The following is a 25202-nucleotide window of genomic DNA, read 5'->3' as shown; positions in this document are numbered from 1 at the left end:
TGGAGCCAGGTGCACCCAGACGTGGCCTGAGAGGGCCAGGTGACCCATATGGCCCTGACAGGCACCATCTCGCCCGCCAGCTCCACTCTTCCCTTAGCTTTCACGACAGCCCCAACCTGGGCTCTGCGCCTCCATCCAGCTGCCAGACAGGTCCCCCGGGTCCAATCACACCAGTCATCAGTCCACAAACCCTCAAGGACTCCCAGCGGCCAAGAACCCCTCTGCAGCCGGTAGCCGTGCCCATGCCTTGTGACCTCATCCCCGCTCCTCACTCTTGTCACCGTCCCCCGTCTTCAGGTGCCCTCACCACCCCTCACAACCCCCATTTCATTTCTCTGAAGGCTCCTGTTGTTGGTGGTCTCAGGCTGGGTGGCACTGCCCACTCTGCCTTGCCCTGTGGGGCCTGTCCAGCTGCCCCACCTGAGGGCTCCTCATCCCCTCTGCAGCCCAAGGCCCCCAGCGAGGCAGGCATTTCCTAGCCCACGGGCAACACAGCCAAAGTGGCAGGTGACCGAAAACGCTCTTCTACAAACTGAGCATGAGCATACACCATGCATACTGGAAGGCGTCAAGGGAAGTGCAAAGAGGCATCGGGGAGATGGGAGCAGAGCCCCGGACTTACCTGGGACCGCCTCGACGGCGCTGCCAGTGGGGTCAAGAGGGTGGGCACGAGCCGAGACAGTGGGCAGAGCGGTGGGCGAGGAGCCGCCTGAGCCAGTGCTGGATGCCAGGCTGGATGCGAGGCTGGAACTCACGCTGGGAGCGAGGGGGTGACCCACTGCCAACACTGCCAGGTGGCTCTGTGCAAAGACATAACAAGATGAGCCAGCGCCCTGCTCAGGGACAGCAACGTGGTGACAGAGAATGACAGAATCGAGACGGATGAGCTGGCCCACTTTTATCCCCAAAACAAAATAAAGAAAGTCGACTACTTTTCCAGAGATTCTAGAGAGGCTTTAAACATCTGGTTAGTTACAATAACTGTGACAGCAGAATCACGAGCTGTCGATCACCCAGGGACGGGAACAAATGTATCCAGGGAGTGTCCCATCTAATGATGATAATAAGAATCATGATAATAAAGATTCAGAGAAGGACGTTCACAAGCAGATGAGGCAGCCTAAAAACAACCCACCACAGACGTGAGCAGACAGCCAGCACTGCTTCTGAAGACGTCGATAAAATAATCCTGTGAGGGGCTTCCCTGGTGGCGCAGTGGTTAAGAATCTGCCTGCCAATGCAGGGGACACAGGTTGGAGCCCTGGTCCGGGAAGATCCCACATGCCGCAGAGCAACTAAGCCCGTGCGCCACAAGTACTGAGCCTGTGCTCTAGAGCCCACATGCCACAACTACTAAAGCCGCGTGCCTAGAGCCCATGCTCTGCAACAAGAGAAGCCACCGCAGTGAGAAGCCCGTGCACCGCAACGAAGAGTAGCCCCCGCTCACCGCAACTAGAGAAAGCCCGCGTGCAGCAACAAAGACCCAAAGCAGCCAAAAATAAATAAATAAATTTATAAAAAAAAATAATCCTATGACCTTGTTACCCAACAAAAGAAAAAGATTGGGGCAATTCACATTATCTTTATTTGATAGATTAAAAGAATTGGCACAATTTTGGATGAATAGCCAGTAATGTGGAGGGCACTGTGCACAGAAAAGGATGTGATAAAAATGAACCAGGACAGACCTACGAAGTCAGACCTCAGGGCTTTCCACACCGTACACAGTCATGTCTGGGTGCACACTCAGAGGCTGCTAGGAAATCAAGAGTCAGAAGCTATACTAAAGTGAAATGGTACGTCATCTGAGTTTTGCCTCAAAATAATATAGGAAAAGTTAACCGTGGGGGGGGGGGAGGGAAGGGGTGCTATAAGACCAAGTGCAAGGAGATGGGGTTCCTAGTGAAATTCTCATAATAAAAAGGAAATTCACTGAACAGTGTGTAAGAGACCAATCTGGCACAGAATAGCTTCTCCGAGCAAGTGTTCCCAGCCCTGAGGCCTCCTTCTTGGCGTTCATGGTCTACCCCTAGCAACTGGCTTTGCTCAAGAGAGGCCCCAGGTGACAACCCATTGCTCCATGACTGCAGAGACCCTGGGACTGATTGCCATTGTATGCTTGAGACTAAAACTTAAAAATAGTAACTCGGGGGCTTCCCTGGTGGCACAGTGGGCACCAGGATGGGTGGAGAGTGGGGTCTCTGTCACCAGGAGAGCCAGACGTGACACAGCAAAATGGGGGGGGCGTGCCCCTCCTTACGCCAGCTTTGTCTGCACGGTTTCTCTTTTTTCGTGGTAAAATACACATAACATAGCATTGACCATCTTACCACTGTTAAGCATACAATCCAGCAGTATTAAATACATTGACAGCTATGCAGCCATCACTACCATCATCTCCAGAACTTTCTCATCTTCCCAAACTGAAACTCTGTCCTATTAAACACTAACTCCCCACCCTCCCCGAGCCCCTGACACCCACCCTTCCATTCTCTGTCTCTATGAATTTGACAGCTGCAGGGACCTCATATAAGCAGGATCAAACAGGATCCCACTGTATGGGGTGGGGGGCATCCCACTGTATGGCTGCTCATTGCAGCATGTAGAATCTTGGTTCCCCAACCAGGGATCGAACCCTCACCCCCTGCAGTGGAAGTGAGGAATCTTAACCACTGGACCGCCAGGGAAGTCCCAGGATTTGTCCTTCGTGTCTAGCTTATTTCACTGAGCATAGTGTCTTTGCTGTGGACTGTGTGTCCCCCCCAAATCCGAATGTTCAAGCCCTAACCTCCAATGTGACTGTATCTAGAGATCGGGCCTTTAAGGTGACAGTTAAATGAGGTCATAAGAGGGGGTTCTGATCCGATAGGTCTGGTGTCCTTATAAGAGGAAGGGACTCCAGGGATGCACAGGCACAGAGGAAAGGATGTGCAGGCACATAGCAAGACGCCAGCCATCTGCACCACACCTGCCTACACTTTGATCTTGGATGTCCAGCCTCCAGAGCTGTGAGAAAATAAATTTCCGGTATGTTAGCCAGCCAGTCTAGTGTTTTGTTATGGCAGCCTGAGCTAACACAGTCTTCAGGGTTGATCCATGTTGTACCATGTGATGGAATTTCCTTCCTTTTTATGGCTGAATAATATTCCACTGTATGGATGGACCACATTATGCTCATCCATTCATCCGCCAATGGGCACTTGGGTTGCTCACACCTTCTGGCTTCATGAATAATGCTGCTGTGAAAATGGGTGTACAAATACCTCTTCGAGACACTGCTTGCAATTCATTTCGGTATATACCCAGAAATGGGATTGCTGGATCATAAGGTAATTCTATTTTTAACTTTTCAAGGAAACACCATACTGTTTTCCACAGCAGCTGCACCATTTTACATTCTTACCAGCAATGCAAAAAAGCTTCAATTTCTCTACATCATTGCCAACACCTGTTATTCTTTGTTTTGCTTTTTTAATAGCAGCTGTCCCCTAATGGGCATGAAGTGGTACCTCATGGTGGGTTTGGTTTGCATGTTCCTAGAGACCATGAGGAGCACAGGCTCCGGATGCGCAGGCTCAACGGCCATGGCTCACGGGCCCAGCCGCTCCGCGGCATGTGGGATCTTCCTGGACCGGGGCACGAACCCTTGTCCCCTGCATCGGCAGGTGGACTCTCAACCACTGTGCCACCAGGGAAGCCCCCTTTGCCCATTTTTTAATCAGGTTGCTTGTTTTGTTGATGTTGAGTTGTAGGAGTTCTTTCTGTGTTCTGAATATTAACCCCTTATCAGATAAATAATTTGCAGGTATTTTTCCCATTCCATGAGCTGTCTTTTCACTCTGTTTGTTGACAGTGTCCTTTGATGCACAAAAGTTTTTAATTTCAATGAAGTCTCATTTATCTATTTTCTCTTCTGTTGCCTGTGCTTTTGGTGTCACATCCATGAAATTGTTGCCAATCCCAAAGTCAGGAAGCTTTCCCATCTGCCTGTTTTTGAGTAGCAGAGACACACTCGTGTGCTAGGGTAAGCTTGGGGTGACCTGGGGACTCATCAGACTGACAACTTGGAAAGCCCGCCTGTTCGCTGAGAACTGAGTCCCCCAATTGCTCTGCTCTCACGGGGTGACACCACTGGCTACCTCTCAGAGTGGGACAGAGCGAGTCCTGGAGGGCTGGGGTCTGCGCACCGTGGACACTGTCTCCATGGTCTCAGAGCCTGGACTCTGCAGCGATGGGCGGCCACAGCACGGAGCTGCTTTCCTCGGCAGGAACCACCGAGTGCCGCCCAGCAAGCAGGGGGTGTCTAAGGAAGGGGCCCCCTGGGAAGGAAGACGGAAACTGGGGAGTGGGCCGGGCTAACCAGCGAACTGAACCGCCTCAGTTTATCAAGGAAAACACCACACGCCCTGTGTTTCCCACTCTGACCCAATGATCGAAGCCCCAGAAACAAGAGCTGCTGCTGAGGCCCAGGGACATGGGGTCCTGCGGCCACCTCAGAGGAGATGGGAGGTCCCAGGGACAGGTGGCCAGAATTCTCCTCCAGCCAGAGCGGACGGCACCCACATGCAGGGAAGGGGTGCCTGGAGCAGCATCTGAGCACCATTCACCCGAGAGAGCCACCAGGCTGGCCTCACAGCCACGGCGTCCACTGGGCATTCCACCCGACCCTTCAAACAGAGCGGGAACCTCAGGGGTCCCAGGGGAAATGCTGGGACCAGTTAACCTGGCCTAGGGGCCCTCTGGCTTTCCAACCGGGCCTGGCTTTGGGACAGGACGGAGGGGGTCTCTGGGTGCAGGTGAGTGCTGGCTGGTGGATGAACTTGGCCAGTCTACTCACAGCGCCCAAGGGGGAGGGCAGCTCGCACACTGGGAACCTCCCAGCCATCTTGGGCTCCCCCGCCGTGAGCCCCACTCCTTTCCAGGCCCTTCCTCCTCAGCCCTGAGACTGCGGTCACGTACCCTGTTGGCTACACTACTGTTAACATTTCATGTTTCAGATTCTTAAGGAACAACTTCTCGATTTCAATCTCTTAAAAAAAAAAAAAAAAAAGACAAGATAACTGGGTTGTATTTTTACTTTCAACCACCCTGCTGATTTCAAAAATGTGCTTCAGAAGCTTCTAATGGAAAAATAGTGACTGAACATCTTGCCCTGAAAAATCCCCCAGGAGGTACCCTCAGGGCACTAAGAAAACCAGAAGAAAAGGAACTGTGAGGGCCTGTCCACTGGGGAATTTAAAATAAAGCTCAGAGCAGAGACAGGTGACAAACCACCAGAGAGAGTGAGTGCTCGCTGCGCATCCTGCCAAGCCCAGGCCTTCCGGAGCGTGTAAAGCTCCCTCTGCCTTTTTACAGTGATAGGAAAACAAGCATCCTTGTGTCCAGAGAAAAAAACCTGTTTCTCAAACAACTTGGTTTACCAAGCGTACAGGAAGCTATATCGCACAGAACAGAGAGAAAGGGCCTGACTCAGCAGAAGCCTGGGGGCGGGGGCGGGGCGGGGCATGGCGGGAAGCCCCCATGTAGCCTCCCTTGGAGGAGAAAGAATGCATTGATCACTAGTTCCTGATCACTAGTTCTCTCAGAGGTGAAAACAACTCCAGACTGTGACCCGACAGAGGGAGACCAAGTCAGCCTCACCCTGGATGCTGCCATGGGCTCAACTGTGCCCCCAAAACTCAGATGTTGGGGTCCTGACCCCCAGCACCTCTGAACGGGACCTGCTTAGAGTCAGGGTCTTTACTGAGGGAATCAAGTTAAGACGAGGTTGATGGGGGGGTCCTGATCAATAGCACTGATGTCCTGATGGAAAAGGGACCACTGGAGACAGACACAGACACAGAGGGAAGACGGCGCCTGCAGGCTGAGAACGGAGGTCCCCAAAAGGAACCAACCTTGCTGACACCCTTGTCTCCGACTTCGGGCTCCGGACGGAATCACTGCGTGTTGTTTAAGCCTCGGTCTGTGGAGCTTTGTCACAGCTGCCCCGGGGACGCTCACACAGAAGGGCCACGAAGGGCACCTCTTATTTCCCCGTGGGGGAAACTTTAAGAGGTTTTGGTTCTGTTGTTTCCAAGGTACGGCACACTTTTTAAAACATTAAAACAAAGGACACATGGAACAGATGACTTTAAGAAGAATATAAGAATGTAGCTGTTTTACAAATGGATGTTAACCAGGTCACGGCGTGAGTCAGGGGTAAGTGACGGGCTACACAGGCAGCAGTCTAGTCGCAAAGAGAACGTGAAATCTCGCCTCGGGTAGTACCTGCTTACTGTCCTGCTCGCTGGCCTTCTGGCTGCCTTCAGCAGGTGAATCTCTCCGCTTTGCCTGCAACAGAAAAAGCACTGGCTGTTGGAAGAAAAAGCAGCTGATTGAAAACACACAGAGACCTAAGCTTTGCTCGGAAGGCAGAAAAGGCTGAGGACTAGGACTTTCCTGGTGGCGCAGTGGTTAAGAATCCACCTGCCAATGCAGGGGACACGGGTTCGAGCCCTGGTCCAGGAAGATCCCACGTGCCGCGGAGCAACTAAGCCCGTGCGCCACAACTACTGAGCCTGCTCTCTAGAAGCCTGTGCGCCTAGAGCCTGTGCTCCTCAACAAGAAAAGCCACCATAGTGAGAAGCCCGCGCACCGCAACAAAGACCCAACATAGCCAAAAATAAACAAACAAATAAAGGGGGGAAAAGAAAAAGAAAAGGCCAAGGACTGAAGTCCATGAAACAGAAAGGCTTTCAAATCTGCTGCCTCTGCATCAGTTTTCTTGGATTCCAGTTCCCACACCTGATGTGGATCTCTGCGCTCCTCGCTGGTCCGTGTGAAGGCAGGTGAGAGCTCCCTGAACCCACAACGGCGAACCCCAAAGAGAGCCTCCCAGGCAGGGCTGCATCTCCAGAGCCGGGAAAGTCGTGGAAAGTCCAACACCTGAGACAAACGATTTCCTGGAAGGCTATTCTCTGCCCTCACCCTTTCTGCCTGGAGACAGCATATAAATTTCCCTTCAGAAAGGCGATCCCTTCCCTCCCAAGAGGAAGGGAACAGCTTAACCACCTGAGAACGCTAATCACCCAAAGGACTGCAGGAGGCTGAGCCTCACAACAAACTCACTAAAATAACCCTCATCTTCCCTTACTTCCCCCATATCTTTACCTTCCCAAATTTAGTTCCCTGTAAGCAGAAACCCCTTTTGTCTTGTCACTTCTCCACAATTTATTGCTCTTTGTTAAAAGGGTAGATAAGCCCCCAGGTCTAACCTCCAAATGAATAAGAAATAAACATTTTCTCCAGTTAATTTGCCTTTGGTCAGTTTAATTTGTGGGACCCCAGACACTAAACCTAAATGGATAGAGGGAACAGTTTTGGTTTTTTTAAAAAATTTATTTAATTTATTTATTTTTGGCTGTGTTGGGTCTTCATTGCTGTGCACGGGCTTTTCTCTACTTGCGGCGAGCATGGGCTCCTCTTCGTTGCAGTGTGCAGGCTTCGCACTGTGGTGGCTTCTCTTGTTGCAGAGCACGGGCTCTAGGCGCCCAGGGTTCAGTAGTTGTGGCATGTGGGATCTTCCCAGACCAGGGCTCGAATCCGTGTCCCCTGCATTGGCAGGCGAATTCTTAACCACTGCGCCACCAGGGAAGCCCGAGGGAACAGTTTTTTCCTCTCTCTCGCATGTAAAAATCCTGACTCCCATGAGCCACCTTCTGGGGAAACTGCACGAGGATGGCTTTGCCTGCAGAGCTCACGACCTGTACTCTCAGGTCAAACATAAGCATGAAAACTGCACCAAGGGACTTTCCTGGTGGTGCAGTGGTTAAGAATCTGTCTGCCAATGCAGGGGACATGGGTTCAATCCATGGTCCGGGAAGATCCCATATGCCACAGAGCAACTAAGCCCGTGTGCCATGACTACTGAGCCTGCACTCTAGAGCCCGCGAGCCACAACTACTGAGCCCACGCGCCACAACCACTGAAGCCCACGCACCCTAGAGCCCACGTGATGCAACTACCGAAGCCCACGCGCTCTAGGGCCTGCATGCCACAACTACCAAAGCCCATGTGCCTAGAGACCGTGCTCCACAAGAGAAGCTACCTCAATGAGAAGCCTGCGCCCCACAATGAAAAGTAGCCCCCGCTCACCACAACTAGAGAAAGCCCACGCACAGCAACGAAGACCCAACACAGCCAAAAACAAAAAACAAAACAAAAAAATGTTCTTTAGATCTGAGTGTTATTCTGATTTTTGTGCCTAATCTTATGTTAAGCGAACTTGAACTTGTGGCGGTGGCTTAGGTCATCCCTTCCTTCCTTGTTTGATTTCTGGATTTGTAGAAGGACCCAGAAGACTCACAGAAGGCAGAGAAGAAGCCATGTTCACACAGGCCCTGACTGGGGCCCCTTCCTCCTGCCTGATGCCCAACACCCAGCTCAACTCTGAGCCCGTCCTGGTTTCTCTGGTTTCCTTGCATTCCTTTCACCCAGAAGTGACCCCCCCCACACACCCCAATTTGGTTGTTGGCCTCCGAAGGCCTTGACCAGAGACCTGAGACCCTCGCTCTAAGGAGAAGCTACATTGTGAAGAAACCAGGTTGCCCTGAAACAGCTCTGCTCGCCTTCAGGATAAAGTCCCAGAGCTCCTGCGTGGGGCCTTGTCCCCGTCCAGGGCCCCTCCTGACTCTTCCCTGGGCCTGCACCTGTGCTGGGCGGGGAGGGGAGCTCATGCTCTGCAATGTCAGCAACCCACCATCACACAGGAGCTTTCAGGTGTGCTGAGCAGGCACCTAGCTGTGCGTGAATGTTCTGGAACGGGGCAAGAGGGCGGCCGGTGAGAGCAGCTTGCCCCGGATAGAGCACAGAGTTCTTTCACTTAAGTTCAGTTCTGCTGTCAAAGTTGACTGAGATTCAGGAAAATGGGGAAGGGAAGCTGTCCTCTATTCCTCACCCCCAATGGTTCGTTTGGGACAGCGAGACCCATGCTGAGGTCCGAGCTTCTCCAAACACCCCAATCGACGTATTCCCTTAGGGTCACGACCAAACCACATGCCCCTGAACCCATGCCCAGAGGCGGCCCGAGTTGACCCCAGCACCTCAGATCCCACATGATTCTTGGATGCTCAACATCTATTTGAGCATGTGCTGAAAATGTCAGGCAGGAGGACGAGCCAGTTCCCAGTTCCAATGTTGTGGTCCTCCATGGGAAGACTGGATGTTTCACATTGAAACACTTTGCTTGAATCTTTTTAACGGAAACTTTGTAATAGGGAAGAACAAATCTGACTCCATATTGGATTGTTTCTTTTGCTTTAACCTTTGTATTCTATTGCTTTTGCTACAAGTTAATCACTAAAAGAATGTTGCCTATAGCCTGAAATACACAGGATAGCCCATTCTCAAAGTTCTGACCTTTAAAGGTTTATCACTTTTCCATTCATATAGAGATAAAAAGTTGCAAAACAGAGCATAACATTTATCTTGTTGGAGGTTTATAGGAACGTGACCAGACCTATGCAGACAGCTTTGAGAACAAAGGATTCCAAGAAGTTCGCAACAACTAACCATACCCCCTCTCCTTTTAGTACAAAAGAAGCCTAAATTCTAACTGGGTTCTTTGGGACACTAGTCCACTGTCCTCCTGGTCTGCTGGCTTTCCGGATAAAGTTGCTATTCCTTGCCCCAACAACTCATCTTTCGACTTACTGGCCTGTCATGCGGTGAGCAGTACAACGGACTCGGTAACTTCTTGGAGGATTTTAACTTCTCCCTCAATTTCCAGTCCTGGCCTTAGGCCCACCTGAGTGAGTTCTGTCTCACATAAGGACGAACAGAGGTGGTGGCCACACGAGGCGCTGCTGTTCATTCTGAAACGGTTACACTGACACACTCGAGTCCCACCTCAGGGTAACTGAGGACCTGTGAGGTGGGCGAATCCAGGTGCACCCTGCCTAAAGCAGCTGTGGGGCTGGAAGCCTGACCCGGGGAGCAGGGTGGGCATCACCCAGGAGAGCAGCCCAGCTCCCTGCCTCACCAAAGGAACTCAGCTGCGTCTGCAGCCAGACATGAGAGGCAGCACGCAGAAAGGTTGTGCTAAAGTCACAGCTGGTGAAGAGGAAACACTCCTCTGTGACACTCGCTACCTGGAGACAGCGCAGACCCCCACAGGCTGAGGGCTGTTCCACGAGACACACCTGCACCTCAGACGCCAATCCAAGTCCCAAGGTGTCACCTGTGCGCCTGACCGACCAGCTGTAAACCAGGGTTTCCATGACCCCCTCCTTGGGTTCCATCTACAGTGGAACCCAAGCCATTGTACTATAGCTCACAGAACTCCAGGAAACACGTAACTATGTTTACTGGCTCATTATGTAACAGAGGATGTGATAAAGGACACAGATGCACAGCCAGGTGAAGAGGCACTCCGGGCAAGGTCCGGAGGGGTCCCAAGTGCAGGAGCTTCTGTCCCCGTGGAGCTGGGGTGCGCCACCCTCCCGCACATGGATGTGTTCCGCAACCTGGATGCTCTCCAAATCTCATACTTCAGAAATTTTTACGGAGGGTCATCACGTGGGCACGATCCACTCTTGACTCAATCTCCAGCCCCTTCCCCCTCCCCAGAGGATGGGGGTAGGGCTGAAAGTTCCAGGCTTCTAATCACACCTGGTCTTTCTTGTGACCAGCCCCTTCCAGGAGCCCACCAAGAGTCATCTCACTGGAACAAAAGAATTATGAGGGTCTTGGAGCCCTGTGTGAGGAGCCAGGGGGAGAAGAGACCAATATACATATTTTCTATTATTTCACAATGTGTTTCTGTTGAGAGATGCCAGCAGGTCACATGATGTGGCCAGTTCTGGACACAGTGAGGAGAGGGTGCCGGCAGCGGGAGCCGACCCACAGCTACGTGGGCCCCACAGCCGGAAGCGAGCAGTGAGGAAGCCGTTTCCCTCTCCCCGGTCGTAGAGGAGGGATTCAAACCCAAGACAAACTCCTCAAACCCAGGACCACATCTACAGGTGATGAGACTCCAGGCATCTCTCCCCCACCAGGGTGAAGTATGCATAATGAGGTTCATGGTTTGTCTGTTCACCCAGACTCTCTCTACACTGAAAAGGAAGCAGCGGGAACACCCACTTTGCACAAGGCTGGATTCGGGACTTGTGACAATCCTCACAAACAAATATACTCAGGATGGAGGGGGCAACCAGTAGAGAATGAGAGCCTCGCCCCCCCGCCCCCCGCCACCTGCCCCAAGCACAATGCCCTCCCCAGCACGATCTTCCCGTTCAGACCTAGCAGGGCTGCCGGGCGCTCCCTGCGGGGCTGCTGCAACAGGAGACCTGAGAGAGACAAAACCAGGGCTCCCGCTCAGCCAAAGTCACCCAACACACAGCTGGAGCCCAGCACCATGCAGGAAGATGGTGTTGCCAGGCCTGCCCTGAGGCTGTCTATGTCCTGGGCCCGAAAGTCAGAGCCAGCCCCAAACAGGATGCTTCATTACTTTTTTTAGTTTTTTAAAAAATTGCGGCAAAATTCACACAAGAGTAATTTTTAAAAAGTGAAGGATTCAGTGGCATTTGGCACATTTACGATGTTGTGCGAACTCCACCTTTATCCAGTTCCACATTTCCATCCGCAAAGGAACCCTCCCCACTGAGCCCTCACTGCCATCCCTTCCCCAGCCCTGGCACCCACTATGTGTTCTAGCACGGTGACTTTTAAGTTGCAAAATAATTAACAAAAGACAAAGGATGCCCTGAGAGTCTGTCTGCAGGGGTGGGCGCACTGTTCTGGCACTGCCCAGCAGCCGGAGGCGCCTCCTGCAGGGTCCCAGCTTCCCTGTCCAAACACCCTGGTTGTTGCTTCTTCAGGTACAAGCCACACCGAGGATCCATCCACCCTGGCCCTCAGTGGGAGCCAAGCCAGTGGCCCTCTGACCACCACCTGAAACCACGACTGTCACACCCCCTGGGAGCCACCAAGAAGGTGAGGAGGGGACTAGCTTCTGCATCTGCCAAGTGCCGGCTCTGCTACTGGAAGAGAGTGGCAGTCCCGAATGCTCCTCCATGCTGAAGGAGCAGTGATGAACTGTGTGCCTGGCAGGGCTCCTCTAAGCAAACCCCACCTCAGCTGTCTTCACCTTTCCTGTCCTTCTGTTTTTTCAGAAAAGCACCAAGTGGAAAGAAAGACAGGGTGGGGAAACACCTGAGTTTTCTTCAGTTTCCTTCCTAGAACCAATCCCAGGCGGCCACCTCCTCAGTGACACCAACACGACAGATAAAAACGCGTGCGAGGAAGAGGATCATCCTCAGAGACGTAAGGCAGAGCCAAGGAGCCCACAACCATGCCCACGACCATGCTCCAGCGACGGACGGGACGCAGAATGGAGCCCCCCATTGTCCCCTCCACCTGCACGGGCACAAGGGTCCTAACCCACAAGGCCCCCCATCTCTCACTGCACAAATCTCACTGAGACGCCTGGGTCTGCCCTCACACCTCGTTGGGGACCCACCTCTCCTGCCCTTCAGGGATCCCCATGGCCTCGGGGCCCCTCTTCACACTCAGCCAGAGACCGCGCCTCGCACATGGCCAATATGTGCGTGTCTGGCAAAAGGCAAGGCCAGGCAAGTACACCCGGGCCAGGACTCAGCCAGGATTCTTCTAGACTCTTCTATAAGGAGCCGCCAACCCTGCAGGCAGGCCGCCTCCAACCATGTCACCCAGAGATCACATCCATCCATGTACCTAACGCTGGATTCAAACCAAACAGCAGAGTGGGCACCCTCCTCGGGACGCCGTCCACTTACGTGTCCGGGCTGCCCGCTGGGGGCCACGGGGCCGCTGGTGGAGGTGAGGTCTCGGCAGCCCCAGTCGCTGGCCATTCCAAGACTCTCTGCCGAGAAAGGGGGTGGCGGGCTTTGAGTGGCTGCTGGCTGAGACTTTGGTTAAAGAGACCCCACAGATCAGGGAGAGCAAGCATGCGCTAGTCTCTAACGGGTCGGCCAGAGCCACTGTGAGCCGAGCCGACCGCATGGGACCCTGGCGTCTTCCAGAGCAAATCATGAACAACTCCGACAGCAGAAAGTAATGGAAAATTTCAACAGGAAAAGCCACCCTCCCCATTAAAATAAAAAATAGTAAAATCAGAATTTGCAACTATGCTCATAAGAACAGGAATCCCAAATCAAAAAGCTTTAAGAGGAAGCTCTCGGGAACCCCGGGGAAGGGCCGCGTCTATGCACTTCCCGTCACCGACACGGTTTCTGCCTTTGGGGACTTTATGGGCTCACCTGGCCATCAAAATTACTACACTCACGGCCCTGGGGTGTCCAGAAGCAGGGCCATGCTGAACCCCATGAAGCCCAGAGCCCCGCCGACCCTCCCAGCCGCCCCCGACCGAGGCTGAGCCCTGCCTGCTCCGGGTGCACCAAGGTACTCACTCTCCACGTGCGCAAAAGCACAGAAGGGGCCCCGAGGGCAGTGCCCAGTCTGTCGCATGTCGTTGCACTTGGTAGACTTGTAGATCTAGGAAATGAAAATAAAACAGCAAATAGAGAGGCTGGACTGGAAACCTGTTTCCGTGGGGGGGCCAGAGCTGGCTGGGTCTGGCCTCCTCCTTCCAGCTGGAGGCCCAGAGCTGGTAATCACAAGGGGGTATCCTGAAAAAGAAGGATGTGGACACTGCACCCCTCGTCCCCACTCCTCCCAGCAGTCCCAGGACGCCCTGTCTGCACAGGGCCAGTCAGCCTGGGAAACCGTGTGGGCCTGAGGCTGCTCCTGCAGCGCCTGTCCTTGAAACCACGTATCAGGTCAGCTTGTCCACTTGGCACTTCCTGAAAGATACACCTGGTTCAGTGCCTGGTATACAGCAGGTGGGCAAGAAATGCCTGTTAAGTGACCACGTGCGTCCACTCCATGGCCAGACCCAAGGCTGCTTCACTTGGGTGTGGCCCCGCAGCACAGCCTGCCCAGAAGGGACAGCGGCCTCTAGGCCCCAGACACCCTCATGGGTGCTGCCACCCGCCCCCTTCCCTGCCCGAAACACTGCTCGTTCCCCGTGGCTCTTTGACCATCCCCTGAGCACCTGCACTGAAATTTTAAGGGTCACCAACAGAAGCAATTTCAAAAGGTCTCCAATTCAGAACTCCAAATATCAGGAATCTAAGTGTTGTTTTATGCACGCTTTGAAGCACTGAATCTCTAGACAGAAGAAACTTTTAAGAAATGAAACACCACAGCCTTTCAGACCAGGAGCCCACCCCTCCCTGGAGCCCAGGTGCCCCAGTGGGCACAGCTGGGCGCTCCTTCACCGCAGAGCCTGCTCCCAGACTGGCCCTGACCCTCCTGGTCCCGGTGCTCTGATGCTCTCCCATTGGTCCAGGGGCCTTGTGTGCTTGTTCGTTTTTAACACAAATCCGAGTGTGCAGCAAAGGGTTAACTCCATGGCTTCCCTGCCCACACCCGCATGCCCCAAAGGAGGGACTGGCTTTGATGGGCTCAGGGAGGTGACGTCTGAGTCCCTGGAATGTCCTGCCTGGTCGGGTCTCTGTTTACCTGGGGCCCTGGGTCATGCCACATGGTGACTTAAGGTGGGCCTGGGCCACGCAGCATTGGCTCAGCCTCTGCAGGGGCCAGAGACTGAGGTTAGCCACGTCTGCTGACCGACCCCCAGTAAAAACCCTAGATGCCAAGGCTTGGGTGACTTCCCAGCTGGCAGCACTGTGAGTATGGCCACAAATACGGCCACACATGGTGGCTAGGAGAAGGACACACCGTCCACCGTGCGTGCCTGGTCTCCCCAGGACCCGCCCCTGTAGCCTTGATCCTTTGCTGATTTTAATCGCATTCTTTCCGTGTAAAGAACCATAGGTGCTGAGCCCTGCGAGTCCTTTGAGCCCGTCCCTGGACCGAGGGTGCTCCCGTACCTCGGGGTGGAACTGCTGCTCTGTGCGCGAGTGGCAGTACTGACAGCTGTCCCCGCTCTCGCACCTGGAGGGCTCGCCCCACTCGTCACCGTGCTTCACGCTGGGGCAGGGGGTGGACCTGGGGGACAAGGAGGAGTCAGCGGAGGATGGATGTCCTCCCCACATGCCCTGGGGCGTCAGGCTGTCTGCACGGTGCTGAGCACACGTGCACCACCAGGGGACATGGGTGCCAGCCCCAGAAGCACTGGCCCCTTCCTCACCAGGACAGGCAAAAAAAAAAGTAGGGCAGGGATTCCCCTGGCCGTCCAGTGGTTAGGACTCTGCGCTTCCACTGCAGGGGGCGTGGGTTCGATCCCTGGTCAGGGAACTAAGATTCCACATGCCGCAGAGGGCGGCCAAAAAATAAATAAATAAATAAATAAAAAGGAGTGCAGGTGCCTGGTGGAACCCAGAAGGCATTCAGGAGCCCGTTTTCATTTTCCACAAAATGTGAAGTGAGTTTGTCAGAGCCACCGATGCCACTGTGACAAGCACCTCGGAGACGCAGCCAGGCCTCCTGTAGCAGGAGGAGACCAGGCCCAGCCCCCGCCCAGCCCACCAGGGGACCACACTCTGTCTCCCCGTGAAACTATTTCAAAATTGAACCTGAGACTTTGGTCCTACAATATGAAAACCCTACCCAATACCCTCTATTCTTCAGGTACTTCCTGACAGCTTTATTGTATTGGATTTATTTTAAAAATTATCATCTGTGGGAAATAAAACTTTTATTTTTTATGATTTTCTATCCCTTTGATACACAGTAAATTCACTTCATCTTCTCAAGATGACATCGGGTGACTAAAAGCCAAAGGTTCTCTGTCCCTCAACTGAAACTACTCAGAACAGTGACTGTCATAAAAACAACTTTATCTGAAAGTGAGGGCTCTCGGGCAGGTGAGGTGGCATCAAATTATTAGAGAGAGGCTCTTTGCTCCAAGAACAAGCTCTACACAGAGCTCGGGACCCAAGGGAGGAGCGAGGTGAGGGCCAAGGTGCCCAGGCACCCCTGGGGTTCCGTGTCCCCAGTCCCCCACCCCGCCCAGTGCCAGGTCCATCCAGCAAGTTGGCAAACCCGAGGCTAAGCTGGGCACCAAGATGAGGGCAGCTGGAGTGAGGACGAGACGGCCTAGGAAGAGACCAGGACTGCCAGGTGCATGAAACCAGGTGAGGCCCAAACCCACCACCCCAAGGACATCAGTCCCCCGGAGAGGGTGAAGTTATTAGGCTGTGGGCACTGGGACTCTCAGCCTCGCAAGGGCCAGTTCCTTGCCAGTAGGCACTATTGCTGGCAGGGACACACAGGTCACAGGAGGGAGGCCGGGGAAGTGGGGGAAATGGAGGAGCCACGCCCTGACTGCACCTGCCGGCTGGCTGGACAACAGAGCCTCTGGAGAGAGTGAAGGGAGCAGAGGGGTGGCTGCCTAAACTAGAGCCTCGAGCCAACGTGAGTGTGAACAGAGGGGACCGCCGGGCTGGGCCCACACCAGAGAGGTCGGCCAGGGCCCTGCGGCGCCCGTGGCCCAGGCTCACCTGTACTGGAACCTCCGCGGGTCCCGCCGCCGGTCCCTGCTATTGTGGAAGTGCGGGCATGCGTAGCCCTGGCGGCACAGGCGCGGCGGCTTGGGGCACTGCTCTGTCTTGTAGCTGCCTAGCACGAAGTTGGTATCTGAAAAACAGGGGCCCACACGGAAACATGCACACGTGTGCTCACGGCAGCCACACAGCCAAAAGGTGTCCATCGGCAGATGATGGGTAAACGCCATGTGGTGGAGCATCACTCGGCCATGAAGAGGAGTGAAGCACTGACACGCGCTGCAACGTGGATGAGACTTTAACAATCTGAACACACAATGCTCAGTGAGAGAAGCAGACACAGAAGGCACATGTTGTATGATTCTACTTATAGGAAACATCCAAAACAGGCAAATCCATAGACAGAAAGTAGATCAGTGGGTATCAGGGGCTGGGGCTTCTTTGGGGAGACTAGATAGAGTTTTAGAACCAGATAAAAGTGATGGGTGCACAACACTGTGGGCATACTAAAAACCTCTGAAATACACTTTAAAATGGCTCATTTTACACCCAATAAAGTACCATACAAATTTAAAAAATAAATAAATAAAAATAAATTAAATGGCTCATTTTAACCCCAAGGTAAATGATGGGCGCTGGGTGATGCTGACATGTCAATGCAGGCTCTCAGGTGTGACAAACATCCCACTGCAGGGGGGCTGCCGTGTGTATGGAGGTACCAGATATGTGAGGACTCCCTGAACTTTCCACAGTGTGGAACCTAAAACTGCTCTAAAAAAAATAAAGTCTATTTTTTAAGTAGTTAATTTCATGCTACCTGAATTTTATCTCAAAGCAAAAATAAACAAAAAAACCACCAGGGGTCATTTAAAAGCAGTAATGGATGAAAGGAGATTCTTGAAAATCATACCCATTCTTGGGTTGGTTAATAACTGACCCTCCCCATTTTTTTTTTTTTTTTTTACAAACGACATTGTTTTTAATTACACTTGCCCAGGGGGGGCTGACCCTCAAGGCATGGAGGGGAAGACAGTGGAGGGAGGCTGTGTTGCCCGGCCAACCCCGGGAGCCATGCCCAGGACACGCTTCCACACCCACATTTAATGGCACCACCCCCCACACACCAAACTCAGTTCCAAATAACTGATAAAATGACAAGGGACGTGAACCACACAGCAGGGCACAGAGAGGACAAAAGGAGTTTAAACAGAAAAGACGATTTTAAGAAAATAAAAATTGTAAGACATTTGTTCACAAGCATTGACAGAGGACCTCCAACAGACATGAGGTCCTGCACTGAGTGGCATGAACCACAAAGAAGTGAGAGGCGTGGCAGTGCCTATGAGTCACAGGGGCTCCGGGACGCCCTTTAGTGGGTGACGGATGAACGGTCCACCCAGATGTGGAGAATTATTCAGCAATAAGAAGAAAGGTGCTAAGATAATGAGGAAAAAAAAAGAAGAAAGGTGCTACCAAGCCCCAAAGAGACACAGGGAACCCTGAATGCACAGCACTAAGTGCAAAGGCTACACACTGTGTGATCCCAACTGTAAGACAAAACAATGGGGCGAAAGATCAGTGGTCACCAGCAGTGGAGCAGAGAGGATCTTAGGGCAGTGACACTACCTGCATGACATCATAATGGAGGATCCGTGTCTTTATACATTTGCCCAAACCCGGAGAATGCACAATGCAGGGGTAAACTGTGCTGTTAATTAATAGTCATGTATCAATATTGGTTGTCAATTCTAACAAATGTTACCTTATCAACACAAGACGTTCATGATGTGCAATTTTTTTGTTAACCGACAACTTCCCTAAAAAATAAAATCTACTAATTAAAAATCCAAACCACGGGCGCTGAGGGTTAGTTATCCGGCCAGACCCGACCCAGCGCCTCCTCCCACCTTCCTTCCTCAAGCTCAGCCCACCTGACAGTGACAAGAGAGGACCTGTACCCCCACCTGCAGCACAAGCCAGAGCTCACGGGTGGAGCCTGTGGTCCAGGACCAGGGAGACCGAGGGGCTGCAACAAGAGAAGGACAAGCCCCGAGGCAGGGACCTGTGGGCGCAGCCCTCCCTCTGTGCAAGCCTCTCCCCAGAGGGACATGGCGATGCTGGGACCCCCATATATGCTGTGGGTCCAGGCCCCCCACACCACAGGCGCGATGGAAGGCCAGGCTCCTCAGCGCTCCTGCAGGGCCCGGCCTGAGGCCTGGGCATCAGGAAGGCCTGGGCAGTCACCTTTGTTAATTCGTCCCTGGGCCCAGGGTGGCGTAGGATTCGGCGGGTGGGGGAAAGACCCTTGTAGGGAATTCATCGCTGAAGTAAGCGCGGCCTTGAAGCGTTTACGCGTGTGAGAGCAAAGCTGGTCCAAGGAGACATGGCATTACTGAGGGGGGTTCTCTTAAAACCGCACCACCCTCAGGAAACATCCAAACAGGCAGCTCCACGGAGACACAGCCAGGCTAGTGGGTGCCAGGGCTGGGAAGGGGAGACCACTGATGGGCATGGGTTTCTGTTCGAGGTGGTGGAAATGTTCTGGAACCAGACAGAGTTGATGGTTGCCCAACACTGTGGTGCACCAAATGCCACGGACCTGTGACTTTCAGATGGTTAAAATGGCACATTTACATGATGGGTATTTTACAGTTAAGCAAACCTCACTGCCCATAGCCATCATCTGTGGAGGCTGCTGGGGACCAGGCCGGCTCTGGGACCGGACACCTAGCAGGAGCTGTGCCAGCCATGCAGGCCCCTCCCCCAGAGCAGCCTGGGGACCAGACGGGCTGCTGGAGGGGCTGAGGGTGATGTGCTCGAATGGAACCTTGGTCTCCCCTCCTGACCTGTAAAGGGGGCGACGAGGTCCACCATGCAGGCACTTTACAGACAGAGATGAGCCCCCCGCCCCAGCAGCGGCTGCAGGGTTACCTTGCCACCGGGGGTCCTCGCCCAGGATCTTCTCCATCAGGGCCTGGCTGGCCAAGACCCCAGGCTGCAGGTCAGGGACGCCATCCCCAGCACTGAGCTGGCCGTTCTGCAGGGCTTCCTGGGCCTGCAGCTCCCTGCAACCAAACGGCACGTGGTCACGGTGCTGCAGCCTGTCCGAAGCCTCCGACAGTGAGATAGCCACCGGCTTCTGTCACTTTATGAAGCCGCCTACGTGAGGGTTCAGGACGTGCAGCCCACGGCCTTGGGGCCCCCGTTCCAGGATGACAGTCTTGGCCCAAATCCCATGAGCCTCAGAGCCGAGCGTGCGAGACGCCACAAGCTCCCTCGGGTCCGGCTCAGGAGGGAGGAGAAGGGTCACTTTCTCGTTAGCAGTAAAATCAAGGCTCAGAAAGAGCTGCTTGAGGCAAGCAATGCCCGAAACACAGGGAGGAGAGTGGCTCCCGGCAGGACGGCCACTCACCTGATGTCACACACGGGCGGCCGCAGGTCCAGGGGGCCGTGCGCGAAGGCGCAGTGCAGCCCGTTCTTCACGCAGTGGCCCCGGGCATCTGTCTCATGGATGCATGTGCCCGTCTTATAGTAGCGCAGGTGATACTTGCGCTCCGTGTCCCCGGTCGTCCGGTGCAGGTACGGACATCTGGGAAACAGAAGACGACATGCACCGTCTGGGCCCTGGGGCCACCACAGTGTCAACCTGCTCCCAGCAGCTGGTTCTTGTCTCCTTTTCCCAAACACCTGCTCTAGTCGGAGGACGAACAGCACTGGACAGAGCACCCGTCCCTGCTCCAGACCCTCCCCCACGGCACTCAGACCCCCACAAATCCCTCAATTACACATGGCAGAAAAATACAACACCCAAGTTACCCGAAAATCACCCTTCATAATTTTTTGAATAAAGTGGAAAACAAAGTTCCCCCATCAAGTAAGGGGCTGGCGGCCTCTCCCATCCCCCGTCCAGCTGCTTTCAGGGACCCCTCGAGGGAGGTGGAGGAGCCTGGAAGGGCTAGAGGAGGACGCTGGGGGGAGACAGGCTGGGGAGAAGCAGCTGGGGGGAGGCACGGATGGGGCAGCATCCCACAGGCCACACAAAGGCCCAGAGCCACGCACTCCCAGGGAGAGCCACACGCGGCTCCCTGAGCAGCAAGGGTTAGGGTTAGGGTGAGAGCTCCCGCTGCAGGGAGGTGGCAGTGGCAGAGGTGGCATAGACGGTTCCAGAAGACATGGGGCAGGGCACTGAGCCCGCCTCAAGGTCAGTCCCTCCAGACAAGAGCCAGAGACCCAGAAGAATGAGAGAGGATACGCAGAGGACTCTGAGCAGCCCCGGAGTGGCCCAAGGCCAAGGCAGAGCCATGGCTGCAAGTCCCCAGATCTAAAAACAAGGGCATCACCCCCAGAGATGGCTGGGGAGCACTGTGTGGGGCTTGGGAAAGGTCCACTCCCACCTCGCTGCCTTGCAGGCTGTGGACCTGGGTGCTGGGAGCACCTGTGGGGGTGGGGGGCTCCCCATGCAGAGCACAGATGGATGGACAAGACCAAAAGTAAAAGAAAAAAGGACTTAGGGACCAACCAGTTTAAACCCCTGTCTGGTAAGATGAAGAAACAGAGGCTCAGAGTTCGGACAGCTCACCCCAGACCTTAAGGAACACCTTGGGTGTGCAGGCCATAAGAGCAGGACAGAGAGGACGCCATGCCCCGGCAAGTCCCCGGGTCCCCTGGAGCCAACCAAGCAAAAGGCAAATGCTGTGGGCCCAGAAGATCCAGATGCACTCCCGGAAGAGCTGGGGTCTCGAAGATACATGTGCCCCCACGATCACAGCAGCACGAGTCACAAGAGCTTAAAGCTGGAAATAACTCGAGTGTCCACCAGCTGATGGATGGATGAACAAAAACATGGTCCATCCAGACAGTGGAATGAGCACTGGTACAGGCTACAACAGGGATGAACCTTGAAAACATTCTGTTAAGTGAAAGAAGCCAGACACAAAAGGACAAATACTGTGTGGGTCCATTCCCATGAGGTCCCTAAAGCAGTCAAATTCATAGCAACAGAAAGTAGAGGGTGGGGGTAGGATAGGGAGGGTGGGAGGGAGGGAGATGCAAGAGGGAAGAGATATGGGGACATATGTATATGTATAACTGATTCACTTTGTTATAAAGCAGAAACTGACACACCATTGTAAAGCAATTATACTCTAATAGAGATGTTTTAAAAAAAAGAAAGAGAAAAAAATATATATTATGTACTACCTAAATCTTTTTATAGCATGCTGATGAAACAGAGAATAATATATTACTGTTTCAAAGAAGTTGTTTGAAAACAATTATACTAAGCATTTTCTCATTTTTATTAAGTCAATAAATATGTATTAAATATGTGAGTATAATAAATAGAATAAAGAAAACAAACAAACAAAAAAAAGAAAGTAGAGGGTGGGTGCCAGGGGCTGGGGGAGGGAGAGGGGGAGTGAGTGTGTAATGGGACAAAATTTCTGTCTGGAAGGAAGAATCTGGAAATAGATGGCGGTCATGGTTGTACAACTTTATGAATGTAATTAATGCCACTGAATTGCACATTTAAAAATGGTTAAGTGCACCACAACTACTGAGCCTGCGCTCTAGAGCCTGTGAGCCACAACTACTGAGCCCATGTGCCACAACTACTGAAGCCTGCATGCCTAGAGCCCATGCTCCGCAACAAGAGAAGTCACCGCAGTGAGAAGCCCCCGCTCGCCAGAACTAGTGAAAGCCCGCACGCAGCAACGAAGACGCAACTCAGCCAAAAATAAATAAATTAATTAATTAATTTAAAAGATGGTTAAAATGGCAGACTTTATGGATGTTATCACAACTTTAAACAAAGCCCATTGGAGACAGAGAAGAGAGAGATGGTCTCTATGTTTGTGTTGAAATACACCACACTTACAGGGAAGCGTGTCACAGGTCATACCTGGATGGCCTGTGGCATTTCACAAACCGACACCTGAGTGACAGCACCCAGGTCAAGAGGATAGAACACAGCCAGCCCCTCGGGCCCCTCACATGGGCACGAGGTGGAGGTGTTGACCACACTCTCTTGTGAGTGGCGGGAACTGAAAATGAGGCAATTCCTCCAATTAACTCTGCACAAACACTTCTGGGGCAATCTCAGCTGTCGTTGCCAATCACCAAAGATCCGTGAGAAAAAGGAAAAGCAGAAGATGGAGGAAGCAGTTTACGAGACAAGCTGGTCCCCATCTTGTGAAAAGAGAAAAGAAAAGACTTAAAGAATTATGACTGTATTACATACAGACAAGAAAAAGGAAACACTGCCTGTGCAGACAGTGCTCTCTGTGCCCAAACAGGAGCTGTCTCCTTCGTGTTCTTAAAGATAAGTTCCAAGGAACATTTTCAGGACGTGTGAGTGAAATGGTCAAATATCTGCTTAGGATTTTTACTATATTAGGTACTGACGCAGCCTTGATTAAAATCCCTCACTACAGAGTTACATCTTACATTTTAAGCTCCTCCAAGAGCTCCTGTGCATCTCCTCACAAGCACTAGTGTGTAACTCAGTCTCTGGGTCCCCAGAGAGGTGAGGCTGTCATGGAGCAGTCTCTGCCACACCAAGGAACCTGTTCTAGAACAAGGAACCCCCTCCCACTTTTCACATTAACATATAGGCTAATATCACTAACAAAGAATGTGTAGAAATAGAGATGCCAGGAACTCACAGAACAATGGGCTAGAGAAATAAACAAGGAACTTATGAAGAGAAAATGCAAAGGGTCTCGACCACTGAGAGGCACTCATCTTGCTTCTGATGAGAGAAATGCACCTGGAGGCCCACCTGTTCCCGGGCAAAACCCCAGGAGCAGGGCTATAGTAAACCAACACTGCTGCTGGCAAGAACGCCAAGTGAAAGGCACCAAGAGGACAGGTGCCATACCTCTGTCCCAGCAATCCCCAAAGACAGACTGGCACACAGAGGTAAAAAGAAGTTTTGTTCGTAATCACCAAAGGCTGGAGACAACCGAGTTGTGGGATAAACTTCAAGGGAGCTCAGCGTGGCTTGGAGGAATGGGCAGTCTGTGTGGACGGCTTTGGAGGGGGCACCAAGTGGTACCGTGAGGGAAAAGCACTAAGAAGAGGGAGTGCAGGACTTCCCTCGTGGCACAGTGGTTAAGAATCCGCCTGCCAATGCAGGGGACATGGGTTTGAGCCCTGGTCTGGGAATATCCCACATGCTGTGGAGCAACTAAGCCCGTGTGCCACAACTACTGAGCCTGAGCTCTAGAGCCCGTGAGCCACAACTACTGAGCCCACATGGCATAACTACTGAAGCCCACGCGCCTAGAGCCCGTGCTCCGCGACAAGAGAAGCCACCGCAATGAGAAGCCCGCACACCACAACGAAGAGTAGTCTTCGCTCGCCGCAACTGGAGAAACCCCGCGTGCAGCAACAAAGACCCAACACAGTCAAAAATAAAATAAATAAATAAATAAATAAATTTATTAAAAAAATAAAGAAAAGGGAGTGTCGCACCCTGTGGTTTACATCAGAAGGTGGAGGAGGGGAACAAGAATACAGATACGTCTGCTTATATCAAAAATTATGGAAGGAGGAGCTATTGTTTCATGGGGACAGAGTTTCAGTTTGAAGATGGAAAAGTTCTGGAGGTGGATGATGGTGATGGCTGCACAACACTGCAAATAAACTTAACTCCACTAAACTGTACAATTAAAAAAGCTAAGATGATAAATTTAATGTTATGTATGTTTTACTACAATAAAAAATAAAATAAAATGACTTTAATAGGAAAATGGCCATTTTGCAAAAACAGTTCCAATCTTCAGAAACACTCACAATCTACTATAAGTTAAAGCAAAAGAATTCCAGAGTCTGGGGAGAAGGGGACCAGCACATCAGAGCTGAGGTACTGCCTGTTGGTTTATCTACAGAACCCAGTCCGCAGAGCCGTGCTGAAGCAGGACCACACGGACCACAGGCATTGCCAATGCGCTAACTGCAGGGTGTGGCAAAGGCTGCGTGCACCCCCACAGCTCCGGGGAGTGAATGTGGTGGGTGACACCTCCCCCATTTCCTCATGTTCCCTAATGGTCCCTCAGGTCAGCTCTAAGCATCATTTTGTTTCCTTGCCAGTACCATCACTGTGGCAACCAGAGCCCGGCCAAGGTTCCCCCTCTCGCCAGCACTGAGCACCGAACAGGCAGTATTATTTCACTAGGGGCATGTCACCCCTGCTTATTACATGACTTCAAAGCATAAGCTAAGATTAAAATACTGGAGGACATTTGATGAAAAGAAAATGGCTTCACCTAAGAACATCTAAGAGGCAAAAGGGAAAACCTTAGAGAAAACACAATGGCAGAACGTAGACCCTCACTGAAGCGGGGAAGAGGCTGGTGGGAACCCCAGGGGTTAGCCCAATACCACGTGCAGATGCTTCCTCACCACAGGAGTTCACTCATCCATGTGGGGGGCCACTGACAGCCCTGCAGCACCTGTAATGTGATTCGGTTCCACAGCCCGCCAAATTCAGGGTGGCACCTGTGGTTCTCAAAACCATCCATGACAATTAGTGACCCAATCAGTGTAAATAAAACAAGGCTCCATGGATGGTGTGATGCAGCAGTACGTGCCAGACACAGGTCTGCCATGATGCTCTGGAACCACTGAAACTAGGAGGGAGGGGTAAAGAGGAACACGGCAGGGGCTTGAGGCTGCTGTCTGTGTCTCCAGGAGAGCCAGAAATCATCCCCTTCCTTC

General features: G+C 52.6%; 1 protein-coding gene across 5 annotated transcripts in view; it reads right to left on the bottom strand.

Moving 5' to 3' along the window:
- Positions 1–25202, bottom strand: part of UNKL (unk like zinc finger) — a 42007-nt gene that overhangs the window by 9759 nt on the left and 7046 nt on the right. For all 5 annotated transcript variants that reach the window (XM_030763589.2, XM_022594424.2, XM_089896412.1 and 2 more), the window contains 8 exons: positions 19897–20073; positions 19416–19549; positions 16482–16617; positions 14910–15027; positions 13425–13509; positions 12792–12877; positions 6268–6330; positions 623–800 (listed from right to left, as the gene is read on the bottom strand). In XM_030763589.2, the coding sequence (XP_030619449.1) occupies positions 623–800; positions 6268–6330; positions 12792–12877; positions 13425–13509; positions 14910–15027; positions 16482–16617; positions 19416–19549; positions 19897–20073 (977 nt within the window). The remainder of the gene's footprint in view (positions 1–622; positions 801–6267; positions 6331–12791; positions 12878–13424; positions 13510–14909; positions 15028–16481; positions 16618–19415; positions 19550–19896; positions 20074–25202) is intronic.

Source organism: Delphinapterus leucas, chromosome 15 (genome assembly GCF_059928025.1).
Source record: "Delphinapterus leucas isolate spDelLeu-1000000601 "Yukka" chromosome 15, BTC_Dleu_Yukka2, whole genome shotgun sequence".
Classification (NCBI taxonomy): domain Eukaryota; kingdom Metazoa; phylum Chordata; class Mammalia; order Artiodactyla; family Monodontidae; genus Delphinapterus; species Delphinapterus leucas.
This window is presented reverse-complemented; position numbering and strand designations above follow the sequence as displayed.